This window comes from Eleutherodactylus coqui, chromosome 6 (assembly GCF_035609145.1).
Source record: "Eleutherodactylus coqui strain aEleCoq1 chromosome 6, aEleCoq1.hap1, whole genome shotgun sequence".
NCBI lineage: Eukaryota > Metazoa > Chordata > Amphibia > Anura > Eleutherodactylidae > Eleutherodactylus > Eleutherodactylus coqui.
This window is the reverse complement of record NC_089842.1, coordinates 145,110,485-145,133,878: the sequence shown is the minus strand read 5'-3', so window position 1 is coordinate 145,133,878 and position 23,394 is coordinate 145,110,485. Positions and strand designations below refer to the sequence as shown.

General features: G+C 42.7%; 1 protein-coding gene across 1 annotated transcript in view; it reads right to left on the bottom strand.

The window, feature by feature from the left end:
* The window catches only part of ALDH16A1 (aldehyde dehydrogenase 16 family member A1), an 83,720-nt gene that overhangs the window by 17,628 nt on the left and 42,698 nt on the right, over positions 1-23,394 (bottom strand). Inside the window, exons 9-13 of the mRNA XM_066607818.1 lie at positions 21,684-21,782; positions 21,431-21,567; positions 19,313-19,418; positions 17,962-18,131; positions 214-381 (exon numbers count right to left, since the gene is read on the bottom strand). Coding sequence (XP_066463915.1) covers positions 214-381; positions 17,962-18,131; positions 19,313-19,418; positions 21,431-21,567; positions 21,684-21,782 — 680 coding nt within the window. The remainder of the gene's footprint in view (positions 1-213; positions 382-17,961; positions 18,132-19,312; positions 19,419-21,430; positions 21,568-21,683; positions 21,783-23,394) is intronic.

The window sequence follows — 23,394 nt, the reverse complement described above, 5'->3', positions numbered from 1 at the left end:
GTAAGTCCATGCTTGACATATAAAAGAGCCTTGAATCATGATTTCCTGAGGGCATGTAGGGCATGGCTTAGCAGAAAATAGTTCTAGTTCAGTGTGGCAGCTATGTGTGGTCAATGGCAAGTTGTTCAAGTCACCCAGGATAATTCAAACCAGCAGGCTGCATGATGGACCATATAATTTTCCTATAATTGGAGAAAGGCAGAGACAACTTACCCGGGAGCAGCTTTGTGGGCCCCTTCCACAGCGTTGCGCACATCCTTTCTGTTGCCATCAGCCACATATGCTAAGACAGAGCCCTCAGATCCAAAGATGGGTCGGGAGTACATACCATCTGGACGTTTTTGCGCTCCACCATAATACAGCTTGTAGGTTCTATCCACACTTAGGAGAAACATGAAGAAAAGCATTTAAAACAAACGAAAAAACCCAAACATGTAAGCATGCAATTCTCTCAAGTATGGAGCATGCGATTTTCTTAAAAAAAAAAAAAGTCTGCTCATCTCCCCTTCGTCTGTTTTAAAAGATCCGCTGCTCAAAAAACTAAGTGAACACTTAGGCGTCGCAGTATAACCCCATGTTGCTTAAATCTCATGGATATCAAGCTGTCCAGTTAGGAAGCAGAAGTGACTGGGAATCAATTTTTCCTGCTTTGGTGTAACTAAAAAGTGACAACAAGTGCCATGGAGGGGCAACCCCCAAAGAGGGAATGGTTTTGTAGGTGGTGGACATAAAGGATTATGTATCCTTCTCTAGTTTTTATCTAGTTTCCTTGTCACCACTGGTACATGAGGTGGTACCTGCAGACCATCAGGTTGCACAGGTAGTCCTGCTCCTCCAGCATGGCACATCCATCCATACATGCCATCACAAGAAGGTTTTGCCGAGAGTCTTAGCAAGTCTCAAGAGCATGGAGCAGATACCAAGACATGGGCCGTTAGACAAGGACAGCTGGTCAGGGCAGTACAAAGATATCAACTCAGCACCAGGACCGGTATCTGGTCTTTTGTACAAGAAGAAACTGGAGGAGCCCTGCCAGACCCCTACAAAATGACCTCCAGTGGGCTGCCAATTTACAGATTTCTGCCCAAATAGTCATAAATAGACTACATGAGGCTCATATGAGGGCCCAATGTCCTGTAGTGGGACCTGTGCTCACATCCCAGAACCGTGCAGCCTTAACGGCATTCACCAGAGAACACCAGAGCCCGGCAGCTCCACCGTTGGCGCCCTGTTCTCTTCACAGAGGAGAGCCCGAGATTTTTAACCCTTTCCAATCCACTGTCTGACCAATTTTGATTTATGGCTGTACAGCTCCGATGTTGGAAGACATCCGTTGGGGTTCTCTTACTGTATATTGCCAGCCTCTCTGCTGTCGGAGCCTATCTAACGTATCACCTCATGCAGTACTGGCTTTAGCCAGCATATAGCGCTGTTCTATAACAGCAGAAAAAGAGTAAGCCCCTAGGAAAACCAGGATACAAATTGGATTGGAAAGGGTTAACTTCAATCTTTTGTTGATCGAGATCCAATGACCAAATTAATCGTTCCCTTCATTGTTTTTATGCAGTAGACTTCAGTATAATATTGGAACATCTTTTCTTAGAACTGAGCATACTCCCATTCCTCTTGGAAATACCAATAGATTGACAAGCAGGTTTTAATACTCTCCCATCAATAAAATGTATCCAAACACAGTCATTGCTTGTTGCACAATATCAGCGTATGTATGGTCACAGTGTATCTACATCCTCTTCTACACTGGTCACAGAGCCCACAACACTCTCCCTTAGAAGTCAATGAGTCACCTCCTGTCTAATTTTCTAGATCTAGGTCGTAGTTTCTAATCTACAAATCAGGAAATAAGAACAGATCAGAATGGGCTTAATTAGTAAAAAAATAAATTATAAGCGATCTGTACAGTACATTCCCTTGAAGTGGCTACATCACCAATTTTTTCTTTATTAATTAATTTATACCAGATAAAGAAATATACACTATTAGATTTTTCTAATGAGCTTTCATTTTATGATTTTAGAATGTTTTATTCTATTGTCTATACAGGACTACGTAGGCGTCCATCTTTCCTGAGCTACATTTAACAGCATTCAGAGAGATGCTTTACAGCAGTTTCATGGGGCATTCACACAATAGACAGGAGCGGACCCATTGACTTGTATGGGGGACTGTTCTAGACATGCTTTGTCACCTCTGCAGAGGTCATTGTGCAGGGAGGGGGCGTAGATAATCAACAATTGTGAATGGAGGATCCAATGTTAACTACATATTGGTGTCCCTTTTAGTGTAATCCTGCCTGTGATGTTAGTGAGATGACTGCTGCAAAGTTTTCTCTACAAATTGGGAAATTACAGGCCATTATTATATTCTATAGTTAGTGTGAAAAATACAGAATTTTAGCCTTTTTGATTGTGACTTAAAAAAAAAAACAAAAAACAACAAATCACAAAAAATTCATAGATATGTTTAACACAAAAATGTGATTTATGTAATAGGTTATTTTTTGACGACACAAGCCCTTTAAATCTTAACCCCTTAGTGACGGAGCATTTTTGCTTTTTTCCATTTTCGTTTTTTCCTCCTCCCTTTTAAAAAAAATTGTAACTCCTTTATTTATCCATCGACGTCCTTGTATGGGGCTTGCTTTTTGCGGAATAAGCTTTATTTTTCAATGATACTATTTATTGTACCATATAATGTACTGAAAAACTTTAAAAAAATTCTAAGTGGAGAGAAATAGAAAAAAAACGACATTCCACCATTTTTCAGTGCATCCTGTTTCCACTGCGCACAAAATGCAATAGCATTACAACATACTGCAATCTGACAGGCAGTCTAGCAGGCCATCTCATGGAGATGGCTTGATAGGCACACTGCAAAGACAGCCCTGGGGACTTTCAGAAGGGCCCCGGCTGCCATGACACCCACACGGTTCCCCAGATCTCATCCCAATGGGGCCATATGGGATGCTTGGGGAATTTAAATGCCGCTGTCAGACTTCACTGCAGCATTTAAAGGGTTAACAATCCCAATCGGCCACGTGGTGTGTCAGCTGTAATAAACAGCTGACACCTGCGATGTATGGAGGGAGATAGCAGCGCTATCACCCTCCATACATGTCCTGCAATGGCAGGACGTAAAAAACACTATAGGGCTGTCACTAAGAGGTTAAAAGATTCATTTCTGGGAGCTGCCCAGGGAACGTACAAATGTGTGAAGAGAAGTAATATTGTTGTTTTCTCTATAGACATGGGTTTTAAAAGTTTACCGAGTTGTAGGAGGTCTGGAGGATTTAAAAAAAAAACAAAAAAACCACACTTTTTTTGCCTAAAATTGGGTGGAACATAATGTGGTTCTGTAGAACTTCCACCCAATACAGTTACGTAAGAACTTCCACAACTTGACAGCTAACTGGCTCAAGCATTGATTTGGTATTTCCCACACCAACAAGGAAAAATAAACTAAAACGTTGACATCTGTGAGAACAGGATGCATGTAAGAGACCACTGAGTAATAATACATTACAATGAATGTCTATGGAGTTATGTAATCGGCTTAACCCTTTCACTGCCAAGAACGTAAACCATCATGACTCTCGTAAAGGGATTTTCTGTGCCTGAATGTCAAGTGCTTAAAGATAATTACATGTTAACCCCTTAAAGACCGGGCTGTTTTGGTCCTATTCTTTTTGCAGCATTTTTTTTCCTGTGACATAAAGGGCTTTTAAATAAAAAAAAAAAAAACGTATTTCCTCCTCCCTCCGTTTTAATGTGGGTAAAAAGATTAGAAAAAAAAAAGCGAGCATTGCCTTTAGCGAGTATCTCCCCCGCTCAAGACGGAATGTTCGGGTGGCGGCGGCGGGCACAGAGCTGCGGGGGAGAGCGGGGCGGAACGGAGGGGAGATCTCTCTCTCCCTCCTGCTGACAGCCGCTACTCACCGCTCCCCCACGCCGACAGCCGAACCTGCAGTCTCGAGCGGGGGAGATACTCGCTAAAGACAACGCTCGCTCGAGCAATTGCCTTTAGCGAGTATACTCGCTCATCTCTACTAAAAACCCAACCTACTCCTGCGCCAATTTTTTTTTTTCATACTATCAGCGGGGATTAAAACCTAAGACCAAGCGCTATATATTTACCACACTTGGTCTTTAAAGGGTTAAACAGAGCCATGTTTCAATATGCTTGCATATTGGAAAGTGAATATTTGCTAGATTGAATCATGGGTCACTTGATGCCGTCTGGCCTGAATATGAAACCGGTCGAATATGAAGCCAGCCAAGATGCAACTGAGCACTTGCCAGCAGAACTGGGATTGTCAGAGAAGAGGAAAATAATAAAAGAGATATAGGTGGGGTCTTACTTATATAGTGCAGTTACACGGTTTTCAAATAAATCCAAAAAGTGTTAGAAAACCCCTTTAAGAACTAAGCTAACACCAGCCTTAACCCTTTCCAATCCAATTTGTATCCTGGTTTTCCTAGGGGGCTTACTCTTTTTCTGCTGTTATACAACAGCGCTATATGCTGGTTTGAGCCAGTACTGCATGAGGTGACACGTTGGATAGGCTCCAACAGCAGAGAGGCTGGCAATATACAGTAAGAGAACCCCAACGGATGTCTTCCAACATCGGAGCTGTACAGCCTTAAATCAATATGTCTTCAGAGGTCAGAAAGGGAACCTGTCAGGTCCCATGTGCTGCTTTGGCTAAAGGCAGCTTGGAATAGTGGTAGAGATGCTAATTTCAGTGATCTTTCACTTACAGTAGTTTTTAAAACTTCCATTTGTAAGTATGTAGCGCACGGCTGAAGAGAAGTCTGGTGATACTTCCCCACCATCCAGCTGCTGCTTGACAGGTTTCTCCCTACTACTGTGCATTTAGTGAGACCTGTGAATCAGCAGTTGAAGGTGGGGGGATGGGCAGGAGAGCGCGTGAATTATAATAATACTATGGAGTTCTTTTATTATTAAAATCAACTTCATTCGATTTTTCTGTTAACTATAATGTACTGGTTAATATTAATGTTCTATCTTGGGGGTGGAGCTTGGATAGACACCCAGTAGGATGCTTGCTAGCGAGCTGCGGAGAACAGAACCTCAAAGTGAAGCACCGTCTGCCGGCAAGTCAGAGAAAGCAGCATAACACGGCAGAGAGCAACAAGAACAGGTCCGAAGAGACTTACTGATTTCTTTGCCCTGTGGGAGAGCGGAGAAGAGCAGGAGATGATGCAGCAAGATAGCGGCAGGATGGCACTATCAGATCGAGGAGCAGCGGACCAGCGGGATCCCTCAGCAGAAGTAGTGAGTAAAGTTGTTCCTTGCTTTCAGGCCACAGCCAGCTCCACAGACAGGGGAAAGGAGAGAGGAGAGGAAAGCTCATGCTGTACCCCTGCAGCAGGAAACTCTGCTATGCTGGGGAAGCATCCCTTGTGCAGGGGAAGCTCAGGCTCTGAAGACAGAGATACAAGCGCTGACAGCAATAGCCCAGAGAAGAGGAGAGCCAGGAGAGAGGTAACCCCTCAGGACCAGGTCTCAAAACAAGCAGGGGAGCAAGTCCCACGGAAAGAAATTACCTGCTATTAAATATTGCCTGCACTGATCAAGCTGCTTCAGAGAACTTTATTCGGGAGGAGATAGTAGTGCTGCGGGGTTCACTGCAAAAAGATCTAGCAACAAAGCATACTACTTTCAACTCCACTATAAATCGAATAGGGTCTAGAGTCAACCACTAAGAGAACAAAGTGATTGAATTTACAAGCTCCCACAATGAGCTGATCGACGGTGGTAGAACAGATAGAAGCTATTAAATTAAAAATGGCGGATCTAGAAGACAGACACAGGGGCAACAATGTAAAAATACGAGGGATTGAGGAGTCCGTCTCACCATCAGCATCAACAGTCTATGTGAAGCAGTTCATTAACACAATGCTCTCTGCAGCTAGCCAGGAACAACTGGTGATTGACAGAGCACACAGGCAACCGCACCAAGGAATGTTCCCAAAAAACCTCCCAAGAGATCAGACTATTCACGTCTACATTTTTCATATTAAAGAAGCTTTGCTGACTAGAGTCAAGAAAGCTCCAAATCTACCATCACTGTATGAGAAGATTAAGCTCTTTCCAAGGGCTTAAAAGTAGCGTTGGGATCAGTAAATCCAATTTGAATAAACACAGGAGGTTCCCATCCTATACGGCTGGATTTTCCCCCCAATTAGTATTCCTTCCCATAGAGGGCCACATCATCTCCCCAACAAGAAGGAACGCACAACTTTGTTTGATGACAAAAGTTCCCTTGCCCAAAATTTGTTCTCTCCACACATCCTTCCCTGGAACGCCAGGTTTAAGAAGCATTATCCTGATAAGTTGCACGCTAATCCACCAAACATGAGGAAATGATGATAAACACATACCAAGCTTTATCCCATGGAGAAGTTCTGGGGAAAGCCGCCAACAAGCATCAACATGAAGCCCCACCATGATTATTAACCTTATAACAACGCAAAGGGAGTGAACTCTTCGTATAAAAGATCTGCTCTATGGAAGGATGCCTTAAAATTAAAGGCAGACGTTCTTTGCGTACAAACATATTCTGCAAAGCAGAAGTGCCCAAAATTCTCCTACCCTAGCTATCCGACAATTTTTCTAGCCAACGTTTAGAAGAAGTTGGGAGTCCTTGTGGCTGTTAGTAAAACAGTGGACTTTCAGTTTGTCGACTCAGATAGGTGTGGGCGGCAGATATCTTGTCTAGGTATGCAAAAATCAATACCATTCTGTTGAAATATATATATGAAAGCAATCACTGACTGACTCACCACTATTTCTCTAACTTCCCAGTGTCATACAAACCTGAAATTTGGCACGAGCATTGTTTAGGTCCTAAATAGGATAAGTAAAGGGGTCACAACTCGATTATTTAATGCGAATTGAAAAAGTGCCCCACTATGTAATGTAACTTCTCGGTGTCGGAAATGCGTGAAATTTGGCACGATCATTCTTTAGGTCTTAAGTGAGGAGAGTGGGAGGGATGGCACATTCTGCAGAGGGACATCGGTACATGCAGCCTGAGGAGAATCTGATGCTCCTCTCTGTGTATACATATTTTATTCCTCGGTTCCTCTAAAGTAACCTTAACTTCATAAAATTTTCCGTGTGAACACGTAAACACCTGTATCAAATTAACTCGGGTGAAGCCGGGTTTATAAGCTAGTAGTAAATATATATGCACCAAATTCATCACAGATCGGCTTTCTAAACAAAATTAGTGAAAAAAAACAAATAAGATTCAAAAAGAAAACTCCGTTCGGTGCAGAGACTTTAACATTATTAGTGACAGAGAGGTTGATGCAAATAGCTTGGGCAGAATGTTTGTGCCCACCCTGTCTCGGTGGTTGATTAAGGAGGATCTGTAGGATTTCTTAAAAAGCCTAAAACGCTAATTCGAAGGAGTACACATTTTACTCTACAAAACACAGAACATTTTCTAGGATAGATAGGTTTTTAGTAGATTCTTTTCATGCTACCTAGAGCCCAGAGAGCCACAATAGGCACAGCGTCATGGTAAGATCACGCTCCTATTCTCCTGACCCTGATGTTGTCACCTTATCATATGTCCCCTCAAACTAGCATAATAATGCATACTTAATGTTCTATCTTTGTCCAGTTAGTTGGAGCGGACTCTCAGACACTTTGTTGATCAGCCCTCTCTATGCGGTTCTGTTTTGTACTGCTTTTTTCAGTTAGATCATTTGCACGTTGAGGTCTGTTTTAAAAAGTATCAAACCAGCAGGTTCTTTGGCGGACAGGTCTCGTTTTGCTGCCGACTACTCCAAACATTAAATCAATGTTTCTAATGAACTAGCTTGCATTATGTTGCTGAAGTATGAGAGTCTTGGTTCCACGATTTTGCTTTAGTTTGATACGGTGTAGGACTGTTTTGTTTCTAATCTTGGTTGCGTTTCTTCCGTATTTTTCAACATCCAACTTTTGCACCCATAACTTGTGATTTGGCAAAGGATTACATTGACTACCAGGCATTTTGTTGCAATGATCATGTCCTTGCTTTTCCAGTTCTTATGTATACTTAAATATTGCACCGCAATCTAGAAGGATTTATTTTATTTCAGGAGCAGATTCTTCATTACAGGCGATTTTTGATCTGAGGAAGATGAAGTCTTGAACTGCCTCGATTTCCTCATTCTTGATTTTGATTTTTCTTGCACTGTTACCGGCTGTTGTCATAATTTTAGTTTTCTTGATATTCAAGTATAGGCTTAGTAAAAGTTAAAGGAAGAGAAAAGGTATCCGTTGTTAAAGATCTCCCCTACTTTTTGCCATCAAGGTTGTATCATCTGCATATCTGAGATTGTGGTTTCTTCCACCGATCTTGACTCCAATATTGGATTAGTCTGAATTGCATTGCCTCAAGATCGCCTCAGCATATAGTTTGAATAATGCTGGGGATAAGATGCAGGCTTAGCATACGCCTTTGTGGCGTATGGAGTTGGAGATCCTGACCACAGCCTCTTGATTCGCATACAACGACTGTACAAGTTACCCCAGGACTCCCATTTGGCATGGCCACAGTTTGTCTTGTTCAATGCAATCGAATGTAATACATAAAGCATATGTACACTTCCTTTTAGTATTCCTGAGCCTTCTTAAAGATCCATCGGAGATTTATAATGTGGTCTCTTGTTCCTCTTCATGCGAAAACCTCCTTGTGCATCAGGAAGTTCCAGTTCCATGATCCCAGTCATGTGTTTTTGTAAACTCTTCAGTTGGATTTTGCTTGCATGTGGTATTAGGGCTATTGTGCGGCACTCTCTCTGGTTACTTTTTTTGGGAAGCAGCAAGAAAACTTGTCTAATCTTTTGGCTCCAATTCTGTTAGTTCTTCTATTTACACAAATGTTGGTGAAAACCATCAGCTGCAAGTTCTTCTGTATAGAAAATATACCATTCAAAAAAGCAACGTGGCTTGAAGCAGACACCATTCAAGTCGCCGACATTTGACTAGAAGCAAAAGCTACAGGAGACAGGGATGATTTCTAGTGACCAAATGCCCAGTTTCGGTGTGAAACGAGGAAGGGCAAGGAATGGTTTTGGAATGCACGTACATGGAATTGGAAGCAGCAAACAAAAAAGGACACACCAAAAAGCTCTTCACGCATGTTAAAAATGCGGATGCTCCTTTTGCATCGCCCAATAAAAACTTCAATTTTTTAAATGATCCTAAGCAATTTGAAATGATTCTTTACTTTTACTACGGAAGCGAGAGGCGCCGAGTCAGTCTTGAACTTCAATGCTGCTGCATATTTTTTGCAATTGCAGAAACTTAGTTTGACTTTGGCAACAAGCAGTTGGTGGTCAGAATCACAATCTGGCCTAAGAATGTTTTGGCTGCTAGAATTGAACTTTTCTATTTTTGGGGGACACAAGAAGTAATCGATGTGATCGCAGTGAACTCTGTTAGGAGACGTCCAGGTGTACAAGTGATGGTTTGGTTGTGTGAACACTGTGTTGATAATCAAGTGGTTTTCTTGGCAAATCAGGAAAGGTCGGTCGCTGGCATCATTTCATTCTCCTAAACTGAATTTCCCTACTATTGGGGTTTCTTATTCTGTGCCAATTTTTGAATTGAAAATTGCCAATGATGTAAACAATGTCTTTTTTTGGCATTTGCTACAAGCTTTCTTGGATGTCCGTATACATTTTTTTGATTTGTTAATCTGTTGTGTTAGTGACAGGAGCATACATTTGTATTATATTAATGCTATCATATTGTATTATGTAAACATGGCAGGACACATTAGATAATAATATTGTCTTGAAGACCGAAAGCAGAGGGTGGTAATAAAGGATTTGTACTCGGATTGGGCCACCGTTGCTAGTGGGGTGCCACAGGGCTCAGTACTAGGCCCCATTATGTTCAATATATTTATCAATGACCTGATAGAGGGGCTGCACAGTAAAATATTGATATTTGCAGACGATGCATAATTACGCAAGATAATACAACGGAGGACAATGTATCGCTGCAATTGGACCTAGATAAGCTGGGGGCTTGGGTAGAAAAATGGCAGATGAAGTTCAATACTGATAAATGAAAGGTTATGCACATGGGCAGGAGAAACGGATGTCACCAATATACACTAAATGGGGTACTGCTAGGGAAAAGTGAGATGGAAAAAGACCTGGGGGTACCGGAGGACTGTAGACTTAACTGAAGAAATCAATGCCAGTCAGTTGCTGCAAAAGCAAATAAAGTCTTGCGGTGCATTAAAAGAGGTATAGGGGCGAAGGATGAGAACATTATTCTTCTACTATATAAGGCACTTGTCAGGCCTCACATGGAATACTGTGTACAGTTCTGGATACCAGTACTTAGGAAAGATGTTGCAGTGCTTGAGGGGGTTCAAGGAAGGGCAACTAAATTAAAAATAGAATGGAAGGATTAGAATACCCAGAGAGGCTATCAAAATTAGGATTATTTGTCCTAGAAAAAAAGATTGCAAATAACTATGTATAAATACATTAGGGACAATACAAGGATCTCTCCCATGATCTGTTTATACCCAGGACTGTGATGGTAACAAGAGGACATCCTTTACATCTAGAAGAAAGAAAGTTTCATCACCAATATAAAAGGGGGTTCTTTACTGTAAGAGCAGTGAGACTGTGGAACTCTCTGCCTGAGGACGTGGGGATGGCGAAATTGATAGCGGAATTTAAGAGGGGAATAGATCCCTTATTAGAGCACTATGGCATTACAGGATATAGACATTAAATAGTCAGAAGGGTTGTTGATCTGGGGGAACGTCCGACTGCTGGACTTGGAGTGATAAGGGAAACTTCTCTGAAGAGCATTGATCCAGGGATTATTTTGACTGCCATTATGGAGTTGGGAAGGAATATTTTCCCCCAGGGTGGGGTAAATTGGCTTCTGCCTCATTATTATTTTTTTTTTTGCCTTCCTCTGGATCAATCCGAGGGTCAGAAACGGGCTAAACTGGATGGACACTTGACTTTTTTCAGCCTAGTATACTATGTAATAAGACAGGACAGCACTAATCTCCGTCATTATGTTGATAGCAGTTGATTACACATTTTGTGTGCTGCAGAGTATAAAAGGAAGATAACCGGAGACACTGGGGCAGGCCACTCTGATTGCAGAGATTGTAGAAATGCAATACAGACCTCAATCCAGCTGTTAAAATGCCGACTGGGATTATTTGTACTTCCTCCACCCTGCGCTACGCTATATCAGTTGCATTCTGTGGACATATTTCTCTACATCACTTCAAAACAGAGTGTTGGCAAGTGGTTTTGTGGGACTGAATGTCATGTCTTCTGGAAAGCACACGTATGACTAATGTCCTTGGATCATACTATGAGAGGTTCACAACAAAGGACACTGTGTCCAAATCATTGTGTACTTTGCTTCTCTTTTGATACTCCAAGATCTGCTTTCAGTTTTTTCGTCTGTGTCAATGAGGGACACAAAAGACGTTATCTTGCTGAGGCATAGCTTTGAGTAGTTCTCCCCTTTGTGCTGCTTTCGCCGTCTTTGGTTAGACTGGCCCTAATTCGCAGGCTGGGGTCAGGAACTGGACCCATTGGGATATTCAACATGCCATATTCTGACATTCCCATGAGCCACTTCTCCTGGTGTTCCCTGGCAGGTTCACAGCGCCTTCTGGGTTTATTCTCCAGCCCCAAGAGTTATGTCTAACCCAGCTTTACTGGTGAAGGGGCCTACCCCGATATGCATACCTGCTGGTTTTAACTGACACAATAAAGCAGCCTCTTGGGATAGGAAAAGAAGGAAGAGAATAACAGGGTGCCCCTAGTGGTCACATACAAATTCCAGATGAACATCTTGAAGAAAATTTCTGATTTCCAACTCATATTTCAAGAAGGCAATAGACTAAAAGAAATCTTCCCAGATTTACCTCTCCTCTCATACAAACAGCCACTGTGAACCTAAAGAATCTCCTCACCAGAAGTGTCTTCTCCTCACTGTAAGAGGAGGCTGCAAAAAAAAAAAAAAAAAAAGCTGGACCTGTTCCCACATCTTACCAACACCGGGCCTGCAAAATCACCCAGGTTTCCCAGGAGTCACCCAGTTTTCAAGGCCCCACACCTAGCCCAGTCTCATTTTCACCCGAAAATTATTCCATCACCCAGCAGTGTGATTGTAATATTGATATAAATAAGTGATACAATATTAGAACAAAAGGATAATTTATTGAGTGAAAGCGCACACTAGAAGGAAGGCTCTAGGACCCTGTTGGACCACTTTTAGATTGTACGCAAGATGTGATACAGGGTCATGGAGGCTCTAGTACCCTGTTGGGTCGCCTTTAGCTTGGATGCAAGATGTGGCGGGCATGGAGACATACAAGCTCGGTATGGTATCCTGCGGTATATCGCTCCACATTTCCTGTAACTGAACCTCTAGATCGTGCAAACTCATAGGCTGTCAAAGTCGGCGACCCAGATGGTCCCATACATGTTCTATTGGCGATAAATCTGACGACCTGGCAGCCACGGAAGTGTGGCAATTATTGCGGAGACATTCCTGTGACCCCCTTGTGTGTGCGGTTGGGCATTATCCTGCTGGAAAATTCCTCTTGGAAGCCGCCATGAGAGGAACACATGTGGCTGCAGGATGTCCTGAACATATCGCTGAGCTGTCATTGTCCCTCTTACCGCTACTAGAGGTGACAGTATGTTGTATGTGATGGTCCCCCAAGACCATCACATCAGCAATGGGGGCAGTGTGCCACTCCACAGCAAAGGTAGGATTAAGAAACCTCACTCCTAGGTCTCCAGACATGAATACAGCAGTCTTCCATGCCCAAACTAAACGTGGATTCCTTGCTGAAGACAACCTGGTTCCACTGCATAGCAGTCCAGTTTCATCATTCAAGACACCACTGCAAACGGAGTTGACGGTGTAGGTCATTGGCAGTACACATAATAATGCCATGAGATCAAATGTCCGTCAACCAAGTGCCTGGAAATAGTTCAGACAACTACGGGTCTGTATCGATGGTGCAATATATCTCCTAATCTACTGGATCTAACACCTCCTAACAGCCTTGTCAGAATGGCCCAGTTGGTGGGTAATTCATCGATACGACCATCCAGCTTCTCACAATCAAATAATATGCCTTTTAAACTCTGTTAACTGGGCAAAATCTCTTTGATTGCATTGAAAAGGGTTTTAGTGGTCAATAAGCTTTACACAAGTGGAAAAAGTCACACAAGTGGCCTCTGAGAGTGTTTTTATAGATCGATGGTGGTACCACTTTTAGGGCCTCAGATGGCAAGCCCGTTCATCTAATAATGCCACAACTCTAATCATTGCCATAAGCTGAAACCCTCAGTTGTGCCCCCTTTAAAAGTAACTTTTATTAATTTGTATTAAAATATATTAGAGTAGCAATTAATTAAAAAGCTCAGAGTCTCAATGTAGTGTGAGTGTAATACAATAGAAAAATCTGTCTAAGAGCAACAATATCCTGCCTTGCCGATTGTGCCCAAATATCAGGGTCATGCCTCTAACACTTGCTGCAAACGGTGCCTGCTACCATGCAGCAGTACACTGCTATGTGCTAAAGTTATGGCAAGTAATCGGATTCCTGCATGAGCTGCCAACATGTGTGATAAACTTAAAGGGGTTGTCCCACGAAAGCAAACGGTGTTAAGCACTTCTGTATGGCCATATTAATGCACTTTGTAATATACATTGTGCATTAAATATTGGCCATACAGAAGTTATACACTTACCCCCTCCAGTGTTGGCGTCCCTATCTCCATGGCGCCGACCGAAGCCTTCTTCTCCCTCGATTAGACGCGCTTGCGCAGTCTGCTCTTCTGTTCTGTTGAATGGCGCCGCACCGGCGTGCTCGCGCTGGACAGGTCTTCTGCGCATGCGCGAGCACGCCGGAGCGGCGCCATTCAACAGAACTGAAGAGCAGACTGCGCAAGTGCATCTAATCGAGGGAGAAGGCGGCTTCGGTCGGCGCCATGGAGACAGGGACGCCAACACCGGAGGGGGTAAGTGAATAACTTCTGTATGGCCAATATTTAATGCACGATGTATATTACAAAGTGCATTAATATGGCCATACAGAAGTGCTTAAAGGGGTTGTCTCGCGAAAGCAAGTGGGTCTATACACTTCTGTATGGCCATATTAATGCACTTTGTAATATACATCGTGCATTAAATATGAGCCATACAGAAGTTATTCACTTACCTGCTCCGTTGCTAGCGTCCCCGTTGCCATGGTTCCGTCTAACTTCGGTGTCTTCTTGCTTTTTTAGACGCGCTTGCGCAGATGCATCTTCTCCCTTCGGCTGGTCTTGGAAGCATCGGCGTTTTGGCTCCGCCCCCTTGTACGCATCATCGCGTAGCTCCGCCCCATGATGTGTGACGGTTCCAGCCTCCTGATTGGCTGGAATCGGCACATGACGGGGGCGGAGCTACGCGATGGCGCGAAAAGGGGGCGGAGCCAAAACGCTGATGCTTCCAAGACCAACCGAAGGGAGAAGATGCATCTGCGCAAGCGCGTCTAAAAAAGCAAGAAGACACCGAAGTTAGACGGAACCATGGCAACGGGGACGCTAGCAACGGAGCAGGTAAGTGAATAACTTCTGTATGGCTCATATTTAATGCACGATGTATATTACAAAGTGCATTAATATGGCCATACAGAAGTGTATAGACCCACTTGCTGCCGCGAGACAACCCCTTTAACCCCACTTGCTATCGTGGGACAACCCCTTTAAGGCCCTTTTACACGGGACGATTATTGTTCTGGTTGATAGTCGTCCTGTGTAAAAGCATGCAGAAGCTGAATGATTGAAGGAGAATCATTCAGTCGTTCAGTTTTAAGCAGCTTAAAATCCTGAACGATGATCATTCAGTGTAAACAGCAGCCGTTCATTACTGAACAGCCGCTGCTTACAGTAAATTGAGAGGGGCTGGGAGAGAACGCTCCTCCAGCTGCCCCGCGATACTCGCTTCTGTGTAACGACAAGTGTTGGGCATCGTTTGCCTGACACTCGTCCCGTGTAAAAGGGCCTTAAAGGGGTTGTCCCGCGCCGAAACGGGTTTTTTTTTTTTAAACCCCCCCCCCCCCGTTCGGCGCGAGACAACCCCGATGCAGGGGTTAAAAAAACAACCCGCACAGCGCTTACCTGAATCCCGGCGGTCCGGCGTCTTCATACTCACCTGCTGAAGATGGCCGCCGGGATCCTCTGTCTCCATGGACCGCAGGGCTTCTGTGCGGTCCATTGCCGATTCCAGCCTCCTGATTGGCTGGAATCGGCACGTGACGGGGCGGAGCTACACGGAGCCCCATTCAGAAAAGAAGAAGACCCGGACTGCGCAAGCGCGGCTAATTTGGCCATCGGAGGGCGAAAATTAGTCGGCACCATGGAGACGAGGACGCCAGCAACGGAGCAGGTAAGTATAAAACTTTTTATAACTTCTGTATGGCTCATAATTAATGCACAATGTACATTACAAAGTGCATTATTATGGCCATGCAGAAGTGTATAGACCCACTTGCTGCCTCGGGACAACCCCTTTAAGTCTGAGATGTGCTTTTGCTCCAATACCCCTGATTACGCCACAGTTCTGGTGAAACTAGTTGGGGGAGCTGGTCTTTAAGCACAGAGTCTCATGTAATCTATCCTGCAAAAGCTCATCTCAGACTTCGTTTATCTGGCAGCATTTATCACACATGCTGGCAGTTCAAACAGGGATCCGAACACTTGCCATATCTTTAGCACATAGTAGTGTACTGCTGCATGGTAGCGCGCACCATTTGCAGCAAGTGTTACAGTTGTGATCCTGGTATCTGTGCATAATCAGCAAGGCGGGATATGGTTTCCCTTAGACTGGTTTTGTCTAATATATTACACTCACACTGCATAGAGACTGATCTTTTTTAATTCATTGCTACTAATATTACTATATTACTAATATATTTTACTACATATCAATAAAGGTTACGTTTTAAAGGGGGAGCCAACTTGCAGCTTATGACAAAGGCTGTGCTTGGTTACAATTTAACCCTAGTGGACCCTAGAGCCCCCCAAATTTTTGTTCGCAACTGTAATTATTTGGATATCTGCCTGAGATGTAACTGCAAGCCGAGTTCTGTAGCAAAACCACTCCTTCTAGGGGCTTGATTTTTTTTTCCCACAAAGAGTATATTTTCAGGCAAGAGTGTGTGCGGTTATTTTTGGAGGAGCTAAAGATATCTTTGCAGAGACAATAATCAGCTGGAGAATTCAGGAAAGTTTGGAGCAGATAGAGAACATAAGAAGGAGTCCAGAGAACATCACGTGTGAGTCACTCATTGTGTGTCTGACGGCGGCCATCGGTGCTGTGTTCACATGTAAGGTTTGCAGCATTCTAGTTTGCTACACTGCACCTCTCGGCATGTATTTACCATTGTTTAGCTCACACGGGGGTTGGAGTTGCACATGGTAAAATTTGCCATAACACACAATGGATTGCCAATAATGCTTTGGTGTATTGGGTGGGCTCAAGCATTATTGGCAACACAAGTATACAACACGACTTAACCGCACCAGCTTTCGTTCTCTTTCACACATTCTTTCTCCCCTGCTCCAGGTTAGCCACGCCCTCTGTATTGGCCACACCCCTAAGGGCTACGCCCACAACCATGTGAAATCTCTGCAACGCAGTCCACATACCCAATACAACAGGAGAATAAAATCACCGATGCCTTCTCATGTACATCCTCAGACGTGGTGTAATACAATAATACAATGCAGTAGGACTGAGGGACTCAACATGGGGGGAGACTAAGCGGAAATTGCAATCCAGGATTAATCTACACAGACATACAATAAAGAAAAAGCTGGATACACCTGTGGAAAAACACACATCTCAGAGACAGACCACAGTATGATAGAGTTAAAGGTATTAATACAGAAAGGTCATTTTAAGACAGATAGGGAGAGGAGAAATTTGGAAGTTATCAGCTTGAATTCCCAATCATTGACAAGAGGACGTGATCAAACACCTGGATTTATGGCCCGATACATGGATGGTCCCCATCACCATCAGACGGACTCTACATCTCCCAAGTCCCAAGTCATCACCTCTATTGTCCTTTCATAGGGGTTACTAATGCAAGGGGAATCATTACTGACAGAGGAGCAAGGTGAGCTTAAATAGGTGATCATCGCTCTGTCCTGAAGCTACCTGTCCTAGCAGGATGGGCTCTGTGTTAAGCTGCCATTTTCAGTCCTTAATGATGGTCCTCTGGACAAAAAGAGTAAAAAGAAATACTAACTAAGGGTAGTCAAGGATCCATTTATACTACTGAATACACTGGGTTTTTTCACAATTTTTCATTTCTCAAACAACTCCTTGAATAATCTATTTGGTCCGTGGTTTGCGGACCATAAAGCAAAGCTAATGTATATCTAAAGGGCCATTTACATGGGTGTTTTTTAATTGGACATGTGTGAAATATGCAGCATGATCTATTTTTGTCCTTTTTAACCATCGTATTAGTATTTATTGGTGTTATTTCCTATTAAGTATCCATATCACAAATCTGATTATCCATCAGCTATATATATATATATATATATATATATATATATATATATATATATATATATATATACACACACACATATATATATATATATATATATATACACACACACATATATACACACACACATACACACACACACACTGGCATTAGGTGCCTCCATGACGCCCCATATTCTCCCCAAGGAGTCATGTCTACTAGCAGCGAATACCTCTGCAATATGCCACATCCACTTTAAAGCAATGTCCCACAGATAAAACACTGAAATTTTAGATGTACGAAGACTTCATATACTAATCCACAGACATTAAGCTGAAGAATACCATTTCACTGCTGACCTTGGAATCTGAGAATCATGAACCTGAATGACAGATGCACCGACGTCTTTTTGGCCAGGAATTGGGGGTACATCTGCTCCATAAGTGGCGGCAAATGTTTTATAGTTGACATCTCCTGGATTTGGCTTGGCTCTGCTCTCCCAACACGGTCTTACATATTCGTACAGTCCCTAAAAATAACAAGTCGCTCAGGTTACATCACAGATTTGGCTCTGTTATGTATCTGGTGTTTAATCCCATTATCTTATTTTTCATAAGCACATGGTTATCCTTAATTAGTCATAATTCACCACCAGCACTTATATCATATAAGATGAATAATTGGACTGAGGAGACTTATAGGTCACCCAATGCTCCTCTGGTAAATTTAGTATGCAAATGGGAGATGGTATAATGCCTGTGTTACCTTCCAATAGGTGGCGCTGCAGAGGCTTTATAGCATCACCTATTTGCATGCCTATATGCTCAGGCACAGTCAAGGCTAGGAGCACCCTCTTTTAAAAGAATATGGCACATGTGCACTTCAGTATATAATGAGGTACTAGCACACCAGGATTATGTCTCCCTAGGTCATCTAATGCCACTTATTTGGGCTTATTTCTACGAAGTTACATATGCATAAAATATATACAGAAGTGTTCAAAAAAATTGCAGCATGTGCTCCATTTGGCGTTTGATATTGAAAACAGTAAGGCCTCATTTATGCGACCGTATGCGTAAAACGCTGCAGGTGCCCCGCAGCGTTTTATTGGTCTGTATGATGCGGGCTCTGCCAGCAGAGACCGCGGATGCCAGCGAGTGTAAAATCATTTACAATAGTTCGCAGACGTTTTATGCTGCTGACTTATTGCTTTTCAATGTTTTCATGGAGGATGTGATGCAATTGTTTTGCACGCCTATGTTATAATATAGAAATCCAACCACTAATCTACACTTAGTATCAATACTTTCTTGCCTCTTGTGTGTGCCACGGAGTACAATATACCGCCTGCTGCTGTTCACCCCCTTTAAGGCCTTCTAATGCGTTCATACAGAATTGTGAAGGCTGCGTCACACGGCTGTTCCGTCACATCCGTAAAATCACACCTTAAGTAAATGAAGTTTCTACTACATAAAGGCATAAGGATGGGAATTGTTTATCTGTGATCACCTGGGAAAACCCCTTTAAAAACAGATTGGTCATCACAAAATGGTGCCCTATGTAAATCACTGGGACTGAAAAAAATATGGCACAAATGTGTGTCGTTTGGTTAACAGCCATTAAGAAAGAATAAAATAGGAAACAGAGAACATCATTAATATGTCCTACGCTATACACACACATTATAATGAAGGAAGGCCTCCCTCTTACCTCCTTTCCGCCATCACGGCCGAATCCACTCTCTTTGTATCCACCAAAGCCGGCGGCTGCATCAAACATATTGTGCCCATTTACCCACACAGTGCCAGCCTTAATGCTGAAAATAGACAATGTGCAGGTTAAAGAGATTGAAGGGGGTTTACATGGCCAGGGTATAGTGTGCAACATAGGAATGCGAAACACTGAATGAGAAGTGAACGATTCTCAATGATTATCTGCCTGTCTAAACAGGTTGCACGAGCGGGAATGAGACGGTGATGGTGTCATTCGCTCAGGCAGACCACAATAGTACATTTATTGTTGGGTGTAAAAGGGTCATAAGTCTGCGATCAGCCAAGAAACGAGCATATGCTTGTGTGTCGGCTGATCGCATCCTATAGGAAAGTATAACAATGCTCGGTTATTGTTAGCACATTTGCCTGTGTAAATAGGGAATCTGTTTTGAATGAATGCAGTCTGTATAGGGATAAATGATCACATTAATCCCCATGCTACTAATCATCTACCATATGCAAATGGCAGTAATGAGCGCTGACAGACACCTACCTGTGTAAAGTGCCCTCAACTGTAGATGGATAATAATGTTGACCATCTGTAGGGTGCCTTACAGAGTAAACAGCAATAGCCTGGGCCTGAGAGACATCATTCACTCATTCATCCTATATAGGGAAGGGACACAGAAATCTAGTGTAGGATGGGGGGCAGACGGATGGTAGAGAATGTTCATCCTTAACCATTTGAGGACCACCCATAGACTATAAAAAGTCCAGGCAGTCCTTATCTATCTCTGCATTGACTTTTAAAATGTCCTTGCAGAGAATCCCCCTAGAACCTGCAATCTTAAGAGTCTAATGACAGCTTAGATAATAAAGCTGCGCCTGGAGAGCAATCAGTGTGGTCTCCAGGCACGCTATAGCTGTGGCAGACAGTCGCAGCCATCACGGTGGCAAAGCACTGCTATGACCTTTCCCTCTATCTTGGAAGTCAGGCAGCTCATCTCATAAAAAGGAAAGCAAAAACAATGATGCAGACATAACATGGACATCTTATAAAATGTTACTTATTAACTATTTCCTGTGGTGTGATTATCTGTATTACAAGCAGAAAATTTTGTCAAAATGTCAAATTTTGAAAAACGATACATTTTTCCAAGTTTGCTCTAAATTTTAGATTATTTTCTAAATAAACGCAAAACATACCAATTAAAATTTATCATTTATAGAATGTAAAATGTGACATGAAAAAACAGTCTCAGAATCACTTGAATAAGTAATGGCATTCCAAAGTTATTGCCATATAAAGCGAAGCATGGAAAAGTTAGAAAAATTGCGCTTGGTCACATAGGCCAAAACTGGCTTGGATGGCAAGGGGTTAAGGTACTGTCATATCAAAGTAACATCATTTAGGTCTGTCTGGATTTAACGCTACTATACAACTCCCCTAGGTCAACATCCCAGGACTTCAGGAAGCAGAGATATGGAGAGATGTTTGGTGAAGTCCTTACACTGGGGGTCATGAGTTCTCTAGTGTAAAGACCAGGAAAAACAGCTTTACATAACCCGGTTAATGTGGCACAGGGGAGGAGAATACAGGGGTTAATTGTAGTAAAATCACCAAATCTGGCACTAGGACTTTAAGGTATGTGACTTCTTTTAGGACGTAAGGCCCGTTTACACGCAAAGATAATCTTTCAAATGATTGAAAGATTGAAAGTTTTAGCAATCTTTTTGCATAAAGTTTTAATGGCCATTAAAACTTTATTTTCATTTGCATGTACAAGGGCCTCTATGAGCTGTTTGCAGAGCCCAGCATGTGATTAATCCCATGCCCAGCTGTGCATACAGCTGCATTGTTCTGGTTGGGGCTGCTGGCAGAATACAATGTAATGTCCGCCTGCACAATGGCAGCGTTTACACGTAACGATTATCGCTCATTTGCAGTCGTTGGAACGAATTTTGAGCGATAATCGTTACGTGTAAATGGGCATTAAGTGTTTATTATGATAAAGTTAATAAGCCAGGAGAAAGAATAAGAGAAGAAGCAAAGCATGAAGAAGAGAGAAGAAAAACGGGAAGAGAAATCTGGAGGCTTAAATACAAAAATATTCACCTCATTGCGACTTCCAGCGCTAGCGGCAGATTTTCTGTCCACAGACTTGCTGCCAATCCGTACGAGGTGGTGTTCCCCAGAGAAATGGCTTCTTTAGCTGTGCGGAAAGACATTGCAACCAAGACAGGTCCAAATATCTGGCCAAACAAAACCATCAAAAAGTCTGTTTATTGTATGTACCGACATATTCTAACAACACATGTATACAGGTGAAGTACAGCGCGGACTATAGATCATTTAGAAGATAGCATACCTCTTCCCTGACACAACGAGAGGTGGTGTCCACACCAGTGATCAGGGTGGGCAGGTAGTACAGTCCTTTCTTAGGGAGTGGGCCAGGAGCTTGGAAGACCTGCGGGGCACACAGAAAACATCTGCATTAGGACGAACCAACAGCGAAACCAAGAAAGGACTGTCAGAACAGATCACTTATTAGAAAGACTTAGAACTCATTTTGTGTTAGCTGCATTCGTCGTCCTTCAGAAATTATTAACTCCTTAAGGATCAATCCTATTTTGGTGCTAGAAGCCATAAGAATTTTTTGTTTTTTTTTTACTTTATGAAAGAAGCCACATTTTTTAAGTTTTCTGTAGATCTAGCGATAGGCCGGCTTATTTTTGTAGGAGGAGTTATTTTTTTCAGTGGTGCCATTTAGGGGTACACTAACTTTTTTTGAGGTGCAGGTGGGGCAGGAGAACGAAAGCAATACACTGCTATTTTGTATTTTAGGATCCTTAAAACTTAACTTTTAATGATAATTAACTACAACATTTATGAGCTCAGGACAAACATATAGATAAATATCAGGCAAATACCACCTAAATCCTAATTCTACAGCTGGGGGTTACATGGCAAATTCGATGGCAGGTTGGAGACTCTGCTAGCTCCTTTTGTCATTTTGTTTATTTTCATTTGTTTTGGGTCAGGGGCTCTGCAATCTTTAGACTGGGCAAAGGAGTCCAGATGAAGAATAGCCTAGGTTATTGCACTAGACCTATAGGAGAACTAGCCAGGGAGATTATTCTCAGATATAGACGCTGTATGGAATTGGTCAGCTTTTTTTAGTTAGTTCAGCTCAACCCAGGTTATTAGACTTAAAACCTTAGATGTTCTAGCTGAGGTTACTGTTCCTATGCTGGGGTGCTGACTAGAATCTGTTCAGTACCTTTTTAGTGTGTTAATCTACTCTAGACTTCTAATCTTTTTCATATTTAGTATTTAAGTGATTTGAAAGCTGTTTGATGGTTACGGTATTTTTACATATAGGGTTCCTGAGGAGTTGAGAGTTCAAGAGAAACGTGTCAAATTTAGAAACCCAGAACCTGCACCTAGAACCTCAATTTCGAGGCTGCAATCTAGAAACCTTAGCCTGGAACCACTATCTAGGGTCAGGAATCTGGAATTTAAATATAGAACTGCACCTAGTACGCAGAACCTAAATTAAGAATTCTCCGGAAGCACAATTTGGGGTCAGGAATCCAGAACCTAAGTGAGAATTCAGAATCTGAAGCCTGGAATTTTTCTAGAATTACCTAGAACCAGACCTAGATTCTACAGATTCGCTCTAGAATCTAGAACTGATATATAGAACACAGAACTTGAGACTAGAACTCGTATCTAGAACCCAAATCTAGAGCTTTAATCTAGAACCTGTGTCTAACAGTACCATCTCTCCAGTAGTAACACAAATAAACCACTCTGAGGGCTCAGTCACACGGGCGTTTATTGCCGCGATTTGCGCATGCGCATGCGTCCGGCGATTTTTTAAAACCATTGCTTTGCAATGGTATCGGACACATGAGCGCTTTTTATGCGCTCGTCCGATAAATTAGAGAACAGAAATCGCAGATCGCACCTATCTGCGATCTGCGATTCCTGTTCTCTTCTCTATATGCGCTCAATGGGGCCGGCGGCAGCAGCGCCGACCCCAATGAGAACATATAGAAGACAAATCATTCTTCTCT